The sequence below is a fragment of the Struthio camelus genome, chromosome 6 (genome assembly GCF_040807025.1).
Source record: "Struthio camelus isolate bStrCam1 chromosome 6, bStrCam1.hap1, whole genome shotgun sequence".
NCBI lineage: Eukaryota > Metazoa > Chordata > Aves > Struthioniformes > Struthionidae > Struthio > Struthio camelus.
In genome coordinates, this window is record NC_090947.1 from 5,842,095 (window position 1) to 5,856,232 (window position 14,138).

Consider the following 14,138-nt stretch of genomic DNA (forward strand, 5'->3'; position numbering starts at 1 on the left):
AGCTTTTCTGTCCTTACTTTCAGCCTAAGTAGCTGCTTTTTTTCGCCCCTTTTCTTTTTCTTCCTTTTGGTTAAATTTCACACCCATATTTAATTTCCTTTCTTTTTGGTCTGCTTCTCTTTCAGCCTTGATACAGTTTTTGAATCTGTCCAGGGCTTGTATTGCAAAACTAATTGCACCAAAAAAGAAGCACCCTAAAAGCCCAAATGTTTTCCCGCTCCCTCCCTTCTGGTTCTCTCGGCTGAACAAACCTGACAAATTCTAAGGAACTGCAAGTTCTCTGGAACTGTTGTTATTTATTGTTGGTGTTACTAAAGAACTAGGAAGGATATTAAGGCTAACAGGAATTGCTGAATTTTGTTACTCACAGATTAATGTAGCCTTGCTGTCAAACATAGGCACTTGATGTAGAGGTTTTCACTCAAAAACAGAAGCTGTCCAACATCCAGGGCTCAGTTCTCAGGGAGTTAAAGAATCCCATCCTCCTTTAAAAGGGATATTTGCTGTTAATTGCTGTTGTGCTGAGAATTGTCCTCTCGACAAATGATGCTATTTTTCTGCCTCCCCCCAAAATACTGTGGGTAGCTTTAAACATAGAGCAGTCAACACTGCAAGTGGTGGAAAGATTCCTCTTTTTTTGCTGACAAGCCTGGCATGGAAAGGTGGGGAAGAAATGTTCATCCAGTCCTTGAGGTGCCTGATTCATTTGCCTGACGAAGCTTGAGTAAATGCTTTGCGTGTTGGGCAGAGCTTTTGGGAGCAGGAAGCAGGCCCAGGAAGCCTTTTGCTGGAGGAAACTTCGGCGCAAGGTTTCAGACGTATGCAGCGGTTAGGGCCAGTGCGGGCTGCCCATGAAAACGCTCGCACTTCTTTCAAGTTCCTCTGTAACGCTGGTGGCAAATATACATGCTGTCAAGCACATTAGCAGAGAGCAACAAGAACAGATAGGGAAAACATGTGAGTAAAAGGAGTCAAAGTATTTTTCTGCTTGACCTCATTTGACACGCATGCAAGAGATGACAAAAACACGTGCTTGAACAGCAGATCTTTGAGATGAACACGATGGTGTGGGCCATACTGTTTGCTGGGCAGTGGAGGAAGCGTGAATAGAAATTTCAGTGTCCCAAAGGACCCTATTAGTTTCACTGCCTGACCTGTTTTTGGAAGCGGTGCAGCTTCCCTTGATTGCTGGCCTTGATCAAAATAAGTGAAAACTCCCAACTTCACTGCTTGGTAAAGGAAGAGGAGCTGTCAGCATTATTCCTCCCATGTCGCTATTATCTTCATGACAACTTACTGCTGATTTTCTGTTTGCAAAACTCTGTTTCCGTCATCGAGAAGAAGAGGGGAAAACTTGCTTATGTAAAAAAGGAAGGAGCTTGTCCTTCCTTAAGGGAAGGAGCTTATTCTTCCTGGCTCCTAATTTAAACTGTGAGGTTGAAAGGTGGCAGGGGCTACTAGAAATGCTTCGTTGTCATGCAGAAACGCATCGGCAGAGCCGCGGAACTTGTTGCCACAGGATGAAAAGAAGTGAGCTAGATTTAAGGGCTTGTTCAGTATTTTTATGGAGGAGGCGGCTACCTAGTGCTGCAGTGTTAAATGCCATGTATTCTCTGTCTCTGTTTGTATAGTGTAAAATAACTGATAAGACCGTGTTTGGCACTGCTTGCTTCAAGCAGTTCATAGAGTCTATCAGCTTTATAGTCGAACGCTAAAGGGCTTCAGCAAGAGTTACAAAGGGGCTGCACTTGGCATGAACACGAGCTCTAGGCAGCTGATGTGATTTGGCTTCGGGGAGTTACTTCGGTTTTACTACCTACGAAGCTGGCCTGGTGTCTCTGCTGGTTTCACCCAAGGTTGGGGGGGGGGGGGGGAAGGACAACAAAAGCACCTCTCGAGGGAGTGTTTGTCCAGCAGCATTCCTGATGCGAGCGGAGGTATCCCCACCCTGCGCTGCGTGTGCGAGCTGTTCGTCTCCCCTGGGAATCGGTCGCTGCAAAGCCCGACCTGCAAGCGGCGGGTGGAAGTCCCGTCACCTCCTTCAGCCCCGTTTTAGCTGCGGCTCTGGCTGGGAGCGGACGGGACAGGGCAGAAAAAAACGGCAGGCCAACCGAAACTTTTTTTTCATTTTCCCTGCTTGTCGTGTTACTGGAGCAGGGTTAAAATCAAGGGAGGCCAGTGAGTGTGTTTTAGAGGGTTTGTTGTGTAAACCAATTAACACTCCACTTATCGAGTTGACTTTAAAGTAATGTTAAAGGTCCAAAGTGGAGTGGAAAGTGCAGAGCCAGTACACGCAGTTAAGGTTTAACCTCTCTCTTAAGCCTGTTTCCACCCACATCCAGTTAGTGCCGAGGTATCGCAGAGAGGAGGCTCGTTTCCGGAGGGGACTGTCCGATATCAAAAGTCACCTCTGTCTCATGTTGGCTGCGGGGCCTTCTCCCCCCTTTAAAGCAAGTTATGGTAAACCTGGCTGCCTTTAAGTGATTTTGAAGCTGGCGAGGTGATAAACGCCCGGTTATTTGTGGACTTCCTGGTTTTTGTTAGTTTTATCTCACCACCCCGAGTGCTATCTAAACAGAGTTTCTTTTTAATAGTATTGAACTGTTTTAGAGTCACTGTAAAATTCCCGGGAATCCCACCAGGAACAGGTGTGCCTGAAAGGCTGGGAGATGGCCATATACATGGGGTGAAGAAAGTGGTCCCCATTCGGGGGCTCACAGCACGAGCATGGGACGTTTGCTTTGAGATTTTCCAAGCTACGAGGGTGGGGGGGGATTTGAGAGCTCCCTTACCACTGATAGCAAGTAAGAAATGAGTGTCAGGTCCCTTTGGCCAGCTTTGAAGCTCTTAACTTTGAAGGGGAAGAAGGTAAACCAAATTTGAAGTGTGTGCAAAGAGCTTCTATCTGTAGCAGTATGTGTTTCTTGGGATGCAAAATAGAGTAAGTAAACTCGATGTCAAATCAAGCTCTTAAAGATGTTTGGCACATCCCTGCACTGTCCCCTGGGTTTAGTGATGAAGCCGTGCTTTCCTTCCCTTCCTTTTCATGTCGGGTGTCTCGAAGAGGTAGGACGCGTAGACACCTCCACCTCCAAGGCACTTTGCCCCTTGGGACCTGGAAGATTCGGCAGCGTCTTCGCCCTTCTCTGCCTTTCCACTCCTTGACGTCCCTCCATCCGAAGGCCTTTGCCCCTGTGTTTTGCACCTACTCCCCTGGCTGTGGCCGTCGAAGCAAGAGCAGAGCGTGCGGAGCGGCGGCAGGGTTTCCCAAAGCCCGCGGGGCTCCTGCCCTCTGCCCTGGTGCGGACCCAGAGTCGCGCTGAGTGCCCAAACCGCCAAAGGGAGCTCTTTGGCTTCCTGAGCTGCAAAGGGAGAAAACGGGTTGGGGGTGCGTTTCTTGCCTTTCTGTTTTTAAAAGTTTAATGGTTTCTGAGAGGCTGTGTGACAAAAGCCCTGTAAGTATCTGGATGGTTAGGGAGATTTCAGTCTTTATATGTATTGTGCCAGCGAAACAGGAGTTTGTCTGTTTGTTAAACTTCTGGCACAAAAAAATGCCACCTACTTATTTATAACCCTCGTGGCAGATTGGAACATTGTTGTAGCTGTAAAAATGTGCAGATCAGTTAATAAATAAACACCACCTGATGAATCAGATTAAATAACAGAGCCAATAACCACCAGTAGCTGCAAGATAAATCATAATGAACTCCTAAAGTAATAAAAGCGTACACACAGAAGAGTACAAATACAGACCCTGAATCCTTAGTAGTTTTACGCTAGCACTAATGTTGTATTGATTTACACCAGCTCAGATCCTGCCCTGTGCTTCGTATGTAAAGAAGATACAGAAGCTTGAAAGGGTTTGTCCTAACTAGCATGTTTACTTCTCTCGTGTGTGTGTATGCGTGTGTGTGTGTGTTCCTGCATGCATGTGTTTGTGGTTCATTCTAGTGAATAAAGTCTTCAGAGTTTATATATAAGCTGATGTTTTAACACCGCTTGCCGCAGAAGATCAAGGGAGGACTGAGTGCCAGTAGCGCAGTATTTCACTGCTAGCCGCTTATTTTACAATACCATAAACAACTGGCAGGTAAATGCAGGTGTCAAGCTGCTGTTTTGCGCCCTGGAGATATTTCTAAAAAAATGAAAAAAAAAAAAAAAAAAGGCGGCAGGCATGTCAAGAAAACAAAGGGTGTGCGGGTGTAATGTTTTGCCGTTGTTTTGCCGCATACTTACGTACCACGTTCACCGCTGGCTGGCTGGGGCTACTGTAATAGCATGCAGTAGTTATCAACAGAAAAAGCTTATTTTGGCCGGCCACTGTGCCACTGTATAGACATTCAGGTCAAGCCGTTTTCCAGTTGCTAGGAGGATTACAAAATGTGGAAGAGCCCCGTGTGTATCATTAGGTAATTGATGATAATCTTTACGAAGAGGTCCTGGGTCGTGAGGTCGTGAATTGAGAAAAGTTGCCTTTTTCAAGGTCCAAGTCAAGAAAGTGGTAGCTGCTTAACGGCACGTATGTAGGTTTCTCCCGTTGTAATGCTGTGGCTTGATTTTTGAACCTGTTGAGGCTTCCAGAGCGTCTAGAAGCTTCTGTAGGCACAGATCCGTCTGTGTGGTCTCTCCTCCACCACAGGACCTGGCGCATCCCTCACCAAAAAACGTGATAATCTAAAAGTTACTTGCAAAATTGAGACATTGGAAATTAGTCCAGAAGTTGGTCTCCGTGCCGTTTAAAAGAGTATTGAATCTTTCAGAGGTAAAATTATGCTTTCTTCTCTACAGAAATCGAAAACGAAGCAAAACATCGGGTCTTGAACGGGCCAACTGTTGGAGGGGGCAAATAGTTTGAAGAAGCAACCCTTGTTATCTTAGCTGAATTCAAGTTATTGTTCTGTTTCTCCTTTCTTGCCTTCCCCACCCATCAAGCAGTAAGAGGAGGCTTCCTTCCTACGGGTCTGCGGTTTATTAGTAAGCAGGTCTTTCGTTTGTGATCTATGTTTTGAGTCCAGCGAGAGAGCAGAGCGCTGCACTGATCGGCCAAGAGCTCAGACGTGAAAACGTACTGCAGGTATTGCTGCCTCCGTTTGGTCTGACAAACGTTAAAGATTTAGGCAAAGTTTTCCTAATGTCATTACAAGTTCAGCTCTTCCTGAAAATCGGACTGCTTACAAGAGGAGCGCTCAAAAGTGGAGATACCTGACGCTGAGTGTCGTGTATCTATGTGTCTGTACATATTTGCTCTAGCGATCTGGAAACTTATTTTAGATGTTTATTTGTTGTGCCTTCCGCACGCAGGTTGTCTTGGACAGTCTTGGATTAGCTGTGGGACTTGCCGTTATTTTTGAACTCTGGTATATAGTGATTATTTTGTGTGTGCATGTAACACCTCAGGGAAAAAAAACCAAAACCAAAGAGCCCCCATGAATTTCAATGAACGCGTTTACAGTCATTAAGCACAGCAGCGAGATTCAGCATCGGAGTGGGAGGCAGTTTCCTTTGTAAGGCTGTGTGCCGCTGGCAGCCAGCATGGGCTTAGGTCTTACTTTAATTTTTTTGTGATTAATTTGTTCATGGGTCTGTTATTCATGTAAATATTTTTGTGTGTGAAGCGCTGGGACAGGCAGCTCCAGAAAATCAAAAATGTGCTGTTTAATTACAGTTATGAAGCAGGGGGACGGGGTATGGCTGATGTGCATTGACTGCTGCCTCGGCCCTCCCGCCTAAGCCCTAGCACGGTGGCAGCCCTCGCCGCTTCTCACAATTGCTCCCAGGGAATTTGGAGGTGGGAAGGCCCAGAGCAGTTATTACATCCACCCTTTTGGGAACATACCATGTTCTCTTTTTGTCCTCCGTGGTGTTATGTGTCACTAAGCTAAGGGGCATTTTTCATTTCCCTTGGCTGTCCGTTTCACGGCCTAAAAGGACACCTTGCCCGCAAATTGCCTAATACTCCACCTGTTTGTTTTTTTTTTTTCAGATTCGATTTTCTTATTCCCACTTGATTCTCTACTCCATGCCATCCTAAATATCTCCTCCCACTCTTTAATGTTCACTCCCATATCTAATAACATCACAGTGTATTATTAAGTCCTTAATTTCTCGGTAGAGATATGGGCCGTATTTTTCTGTGTCTACCTGTTTGTATGAGCCGCACCAAAGTAGCCTCTATGCATCTCACAGAGTGCGAATGAATTCATTTACGTGCTGTGAAGAAGGGAATTACTACCTTAATCCTATGTCTGAATAATTGAAGCACAGGAAATCAGAATATCTTGCCTGCAGTCGCAAAATCTGTGGCATAACTAAGAATTGAACCCTGCGCTCCCAAGTCCCAACCCAATGCCTTAATCATACTTCCTACTTCTGTATTAAAACTGATCTTCATAGGATAAGTCCCATTTAAGGCACAGAGATGCTCTGTGGTAGGTGCTGTATAACTGCAGAAGAGCTCCCCTGTCCCAGACAGCTTCCAGTTGGAGGGAAGAAAGAACAAATAATGAATTAATATTGGTTCTGATAGTGACAGACAGTGGACCCTATGGGCTCACTGGTATGGGTAAGTATCAGCGAAAAAGAACGTTTTAACTTCTTCAAACCTTCTTCAAAAAGATTTGGTGGAGAATAATGAGGTTTCCTCTAGCTCTGAGGTGCTAGGGGCTGAGTGGGAGTTGAAATTTAACGGAAATAAGTCATGCTCCGTATGCTGCTATCAGGAGGACTTCCTCAGACTGAAAGCAGATGGGTCAGATCGCCACTTAGCTCGGAAATCTTGGCTGGATTCCTTTCTGAGGCCCTGACAAGACAATAATTTAAAACTAGTAAAAAGTCGAAGCCCAGTGTAAAGACTCCAGTTCAGTTGAATACCCTTTGAACTGGCCTTAAGCGCATAACACAGACGTAGTTATGCCTTTTCCTATATGGGCCGGTATTGTTAGGGGTCGAGCTGTCGCAGGGACGTGGGCTGTGGACAGATGGGAGTGAAGGAGTTCCTCTCTACGGTGCTGCAGGAAAAGATCACGATCCCCAAAACAGGCCAATTCGTTGGTTCCAGCAGTCGGGATAGTTTTGTCGCTGATGGTAATGGAGCCAGGATTACCTCAGTGAAGCGTATCGTCGCTCTTGAGCCCTGCCGTGAGCCTTTCTCATGTTATATGCTTATGGCAAGGTATTACCTGGGTTGCCTTGTTATTTCCCTTTGACTTACTTTATATTCTGCTATGCACTCAACAGCTCTTTTGAGAACAAAATGCTGTGCAAATGCCTTACGGGCTCTTCCTCTTTCACTGACCTTTTTTTTTATGACTTAAAAGAAGTTTCCCTAAGCCCAAGTCTGCTTTCTGTCTTGAATATTGACCTTAGCATTACACCATCTCACTGTCTCTGCATGCAGGCTTCTCAGCTATCAAAGTTCACCCACAGGACTCAAACTATTCCTAACTCAGAAACGCTTTGCCTTTTATGTCCTCCTCCTCTTCCCCCTCCTCTCTGCACACCAGCAGTTTAATTTCACAAGCAAACTCTGTTTCTCTGTGAATTTCAGCGAGTGGTTTACCTGCTTTATGGTAAAAATTCTAGTTCAGATTGAAATGTCTTTTTCACTGTGACTGTCATAATATTTTCCATTTGAGGCTGAGACTCCACTGTGGGTTTTCTGTGCCACATCGTCACCTGTATGAATCTGAGCTTAAATGTGTGGAAATTCTGACATTTAAGTAAGAAATATGAAGTTTTTTAAAAGTTTTCTTCAAGTCAGCTCCTTCGTAGATATGGCTGCTGGGTTTTGCCCAGTGCCCTGGTCTTTCCCAGTGCAACAACAGAGAAAAGATTTCTCAAGATTTTGGGCTCGTTTGCGTCCACTGTACTGTGTCATTTTTATGAAAATGAGTGATGGTAGTTTTTTTTGTCTGATTATATAGCCTGAAAAAGGTGATACAGAAATAATTACCCTGAACCAGGGATTTCCACGCTGACTTTGCTTAGGTGCCACTACCGTTGGCAGTGGCAGTTATGCACAGTGCCAGATCTGATGTCTCTGCACCATGTTCCTCAGCGAGGAGCATGATGGAAAGACATGGACCTCCTGGAAGAGGGTCAAGCCTGGAAGCCTTCTGGCTTCTTAGCAAGCAGGCTGAGCCAAACTTTGAATGTCTCTGTACACAGATGGAGGTAAGACCTGCATTAGAGGGTTTAGAGAGGATTTTGGCAGGTTATAGCACTGGTGAACTCTTTGCCTTCAAGTCAATGGCATATGCACCAGGACCCCTTGTGCAAAGTAGCACAAGGCATACGTTTTGTGGGCAAGTTTTGATTATTAACGTTCGTCTGCTATGCAATATTTGACCAAGGCTGTCTTCTCTCTTGAGCAACAGTTGGCAGTCATGTGTTGGTTTGTTACATGGAGCAAAGTATGCTGTTGAGAAGGTTCAAATATTAGGGATTTGAACTCCCTAATATATTTCTGCATATTTTTACTGGGTAATACGAAATACAGAAAAATCTACACCCGATCGTAGTGTTCCAGTCCACAAATATATATATCTTTTGTCATCGGTTACTTTGATGAGAATGTAAGGGGAAATTTGCAGCAATTTCAATGACTCTACATGTGTCACAACAACAGCAAGGAGAGCTCTGAAGTCAAGACCGTAGTTGCTGTCTCTGGTTGCTGCACTTTTAACCAAATGGGTTGTGAGAGCTGTTGGTGGTTTAAACTCTTGCTACCAGCACCTATTTGATTGTGGTCTTATTTGATCGAGTGCTCTGCGACCCAAGTCACAGTCACTTTGTTTAATTTTATAGCATAAATAAGATTTTTGCCTGTATTACCTATGCGTTACGAAACTTTGAAGTGATTGCATCTGTGGAGCAAGGGAAGCCTGGGGATAGGATTTTCAAATGAACCTAAGGGAATTTTATTCAATTCTACTCAACTGGAGTTTGCAAACTTCATTCTTCACAGTTATATTTGAGCAACTTCCAGTTGTGCATTAGGCAACATGACTAACATTTGTCACATGTTGTTTATTCTCTTATCTTCTCCCCAGAGGAAGGAGTGTGTGTGCTGGAGTACTTCTTTCCTTGGGGAGTTACGTTCCTCAAATCCCATAGAATTGCATGTAGAAATCTTGTCTTTATCACTGCCGTTTATCATCTCCTATGAACCTTGAAATTTGATGGCATTTGGGTAGCTAGCCGTGTTGGATATCGTTGGAAAAGCTCAGCTTTGTTTTTGAATAGTTTGTGAAATGGTTACAATGCAAGAAGCAATGATTTGAAGAGGTGTGATGCCAACACTTCTTTTTGTGATTGCGAGTCAACTTATTGTACTGCAAGCTTGTAGGAGAGCTTGTTTCTCTATGCTAAGCAATAACATACTTAATTAATAGTACTTGCCTCTTCTTCTTGAATAGCTGAAAGCAATCGTCCCTTTCCCTTGCATCTTACAGTTTATCTAAGATGTTTTGGAACCTGGTTTAGCCAAACTGGGTGACCTAATGCAGTCCTGCTTCAGATCTGTGAATTTAATCCCTTCAGGTGCATTAGACTTTTTGATTAGACATCAGGTAAGTTAACTTCTAATAAAGGTATCACTGATGCCATCTAGATGCATGATGAAACATTGTAATTGTGGTAATAAAAGTTTTTCCTTCCTAGGAAGCTCCCAGTAAATTTTCCTAAAGGTGCTTCTCAAATGGGATGGCTAATTTATATTTAAGATCTGTGGCTTGATCCAGAGCTTACTCCTGTTAAGGGCAAGTATTCTGGGAATGACAGCGAACCTCAGTTGGCCTCAACCGAAATTACCAAAAACAGTGCCAGTTATGGCAAAACGTGAGCTAACGAGCAAATTAAAATAAAGACCACCGCAACTGTTTGTTCTAAGACACAATACTTTCCTGAGGATGAACTTTATCTCCCCAAAGTAAAGAAAAATAAATCCACAGTTTGGATACTCACTAAAAGCAGATTCCTCCCCCCACCCCACTCTACCCCTCTGCCGTCATAAACTTGGTTGTTTCACTGAACCACGCACGCACATCTTTTGAGGACAACAAAAACAAGGATCTTCATTTGATCAAATCCCTTTCTTTCTTTTTTCCTCTGTGAAACAAAAAAACCCTTGAAACTTCTTGACCAGCTGCAATATCTGAGGCTCAGGGTTTTTCATCTTCCATCATATAGGTGAGGTGGGGGGCACGCTGTGTTAGTCTTGCAGAGGCTCCAAATAATTTCCCTGGCTCTGAGGCTTTCCTCTTTGGTGCCTCAGCCCCAGTGCAGGAAGCCTTCTGCCTGGCTTCTTGTTGGTTGCAGGTGACCTCCCAGCTGTGTGTCCTGCATTTTCATGCCACTGCGTGCTACAACGGGAGGGAAGTCACCCGGTGACAACAGTGCATTTGGCTACGATTAATACAACTTGGATTTCCTTTAGTAAATGGCGAGTGAAAAGCTGTCAGTTTTGGGACAAACCCAGTAGAAACATGTACATTATCCAGCAGAGGATATTCTGAAATCCTCTGGCCGAAACTGAAATTCTTGCCTAAGATTTTCAAAACTCTGTGAGAAATTTGACCTTCCCCATCTCTTAGACAGCTCTGAAAATCTCAGCCTGTGGTGTTTTAGGAGCCTCGCAATACTGACTCAATAGCTCTTTAGTTATTAGAGGATAAATGTTCGTGTTCTACAAGTTTAAATTGTATTAGAAATTTTTATTAGCGTGGCTTGGCAAAATACACTGCTGGCTAGCTCTCTGGCCCTGGGTTAGGCCGTTCTTGTGGTTTCTTAATGACATGCTATGAAAGGATACACTTTATGAGAATCTGGTGCCAGGTTTTGCATGTATTAAGAGGCATTTGCTATTTATTCATATTGCTGCTGAGTGAAACAAAAAGACTGTATTGGAATTAAGCGTTGCGTTCGTCTGGCTTTTCCTTGCACTCAGCCTTTTTTCACAGTATCCAGTCTCTGCGTATTGCTGGTGTCAGCTCGAGCTTCTCTGTGCCACGTAACGGATTTACCCGCTGTCGGAAGCAGAATTAGGCCACTGGGGCAGCACATTTTGTAAAGGCAACTCTTCGTACCATGGGCAAAATGTCTCAGAAGTTTCTTTCCCACGAGACTTGGTGACACACAGTCACTGTTGGGGTGTGATTCAGCTAGTTGGCTTGTTTTTCCCGCTGTTGTAGTGTGTTTATTTGCTTTGCGAACAACAAGTCCGCCTCTTTTTGCCTCCGCTGACGCTGTGTGTTAGAGTGAAAAAACCGACCGGGCGAAGTACCCGACGGGTGGGAGGAGGTGTGTGTGGTGGGAAAATGGGGCTGGGAGCAAACTCGGGGACCCGAGTAACCTCTCTTAGGTGTCTTTCCATCTCCTTAGCTGTTTGTTACTAAGATGAGATCTTTGCTAGCGGCAGTGGGTTGCTGCTGATTTGACCTGAAGCTCTTGTTCTTTCCGCAGTGGGTAAGCCTCACAAGTGCAACTACTGCGGCCGGAGCTACAAGCAGCGCAGTTCGCTGGAGGAGCACAAGGAACGCTGCCACAACTATCTGCAGAACGTCAGCATGGAGGCTGCCGGGCAGGTCATGAGTCACCATGGTGGGTGGAAACCGTGTCTTGAGGTCTCCTGGACTTGGAGCATCCTCTGCGGGTTTTTTCATCTCTTTTTATTTCCTTCCTTTGAGCTTTGGATCGCTTCCATTCCGTAGAACGCTTAGACTCAAATACGCGGGAGGAGAAAAGACGGGGTAAAATCCTTCCTCCGTCCGGTTTCCGTCCAGCAGAGTTTTTGCTGATTTTCGTGAAGTCAGAATTTCACCTTCTTATATGTATAAATAGCAGACATGAAGGTTTAAAAAAAACCAAGCAAACAAAAAAGAAAAAGGAAAACAAAACTGCAGGTCGCCTGTAAAAAGTCACCCTAAAAAATGAACTATGGCATGTATAAAATATATGATCCCTCCCTTACCCCCCTTTTCTGAGAGTGACAGGAGCGAAGGATGGCAGAGATATTCACAGGTATTCTCTCCTTATAACACTGAAAATGTAATACTGCATTCTGTCCAAAAAAAAAAAAAAAAAAGGCGGCAGGCGGGTGGATGTAAAAATCTTCAGAGCAGAGTGGAATTCAACAGTGTTGATGAAAGTAATTATAAGAAAAAAGAAGTTTATATGCATTTACATATGTTAGTATTAATACTCTAACTAACACTGCATGTGTTAATACACAGAAAGACTGAAGATTGCCAAAAAGAGTATTGAAAGAAAGAAATGTCAAATTGCATGAATTTCTTTTCTAAAATTTCCATAGCTATTGGTATGGAAATATACTCAGCATAATGTCTCAGACTGCAGGGTTGTAGTGCTAAAATAATAAATAGTGGTTGTCCAAAAATCGTTACAATTTCATTCAAAATTAGTGTTTCTGAAATGCTCCTGAAACGCTTCTCTTTTGTAGAAATAGTCATTAGAAGTTTGATACTTGAAATGTTTTTAATTTCTTAAATTAGAAAGTATAAAAATTACAGTATATATAAATTACATTGTGTATCTTGATTTTAAAAATACCACCTATCTAGGAATACCAGAAAACTAGATTGCAGCTAAAAGAAAAGCAAAGGGAAAAGCTACTTTTTGTTTCCTTTTTTTTTAATTATTGAGTGTATCATAAGACTTCATTTAGAAATTAATTACGTAAAAGTTTTGAAAGGTCATTTCTAAAAACGTAAAAAGAAAAGCTGAAATAAAATACATTCAACACTTCTAACATGGCTAATTTGCAGTGAAAAAAATCACTGACAATTTTAAAGAGTACTTTTTCATGAAAATATTAGTCCTGTAAAGGCATTCAAAACATATGTAACGCATGTTCCAAAAACGTTCAGACCCCTCTGTTAAGTAATTACTATCATTTTAGACACCGTGGAGACTAAAATCAGCCTTTAATGGATAGCTTTAAAGATGTTGAAGTTTGTGATTAGCTACTACTGGCCTGATGTTCTGCTTGTGAAAGTCGATGGAAAGACCAGTTTCAGGGCTTTGCTCTTGGCAGGTACTTGTGGTGCGCTTGGACTGTTAGGCAGCACATTTAGTTGACAGAAGGAGTTTAACCACCTTCTCCTTGCACAGCGAAATTATACGGTCTATGCTCTACGAAGGTGTACCTCTCTGATTAACAGGCTAGGTGGGGATTTTGGTCAGAAATAGGGGCAAAACAGTAAGGCGATTGCATGTCTTTTGGGAATTAGGTCTTCAAGTGAGCTTTCTCTGTAGAACAGGGTTGGGACATCCAGAATGTTTCCGAGATCACGTTATGGAGAATCGTCACAAATTCTGCTCAATGTCTAGGTTTATTATTGAGTTATTTATTAAAATTGGGTTTACTGTGGTTGATACTGTACTTCTGAGGAAATCTAAAGCTTTTTCTAAGCTGATTAATGCTGTGACATGAAGGGTACGTCCTTGACCTTGTTTGCCCAAAGAAGCCAGAATGACTGAACTCGCATTGATTTTTTTCTACCAATTGAAGTTAAACCAGTGCAAACCCCACCTGGACAGTTATTGTATTTACTGCCTGACTGACTGTAGGCTTAAAATATGAATGTTCACACAGCCCTTCACTTTTCTGCACAAAATTAGCTTAAAACAGCCCTTCAAATTTAACTAGTGCCTCTTTCTCCTCTTGGCAAGCCTGCCTAAATCTCCCTTGGTGGATGTTTAAGGGATATTTGATCCACTTCATCGCACTGTTTAGCTAGGGCATAGTGAGGGTAGGCAGTGATGGTGAGCTCCACATCCTCTTGTGAACCAGTAATAAATCTCACCTAGCATCCCCAGTACTCTGACCTAGGAAGCTAATTACGGGAGAGGCTCATGAACACCACCCGGTATGGGTCTGCAGCAACTTCCTTTCTCCCGGGAGTGTAAAGGCACAAGGGAAGAATTTACCATCGATTACACTGCCCTTTGTTTAAAGTTAGGTCTTAACTAACTAACTTTGTTAAAGTTAGTCTAACCCTGGAAAACGTATTAGTTGCCTTCCCTCCCAGGCTATGCTTTGAAAAGACATCCTTGAGGATGAGCGAGTGTATTGTTAGGAGAGCTTGACTGTTGATTTCTTTCGCATCACGTTGGAGTCA

General features: G+C 43.5%; 1 protein-coding gene across 24 annotated transcripts in view; it reads left to right on the forward strand.

Annotated features, from left to right (window-relative positions):
* The window catches only part of IKZF2 (IKAROS family zinc finger 2), a 121,295-nt gene that overhangs the window by 85,642 nt on the left and 21,515 nt on the right, over window positions 1–14,138 (forward strand). For all 24 annotated transcript variants that reach the window (XM_009688673.2, XM_009688674.2, XM_068947901.1 and 21 more), the window contains one exon: window positions 11,461–11,598. In XM_009688673.2, coding sequence (XP_009686968.1) covers window positions 11,461–11,598 — 138 coding nt within the window. The remainder of the gene's footprint in view (window positions 1–11,460; window positions 11,599–14,138) is intronic.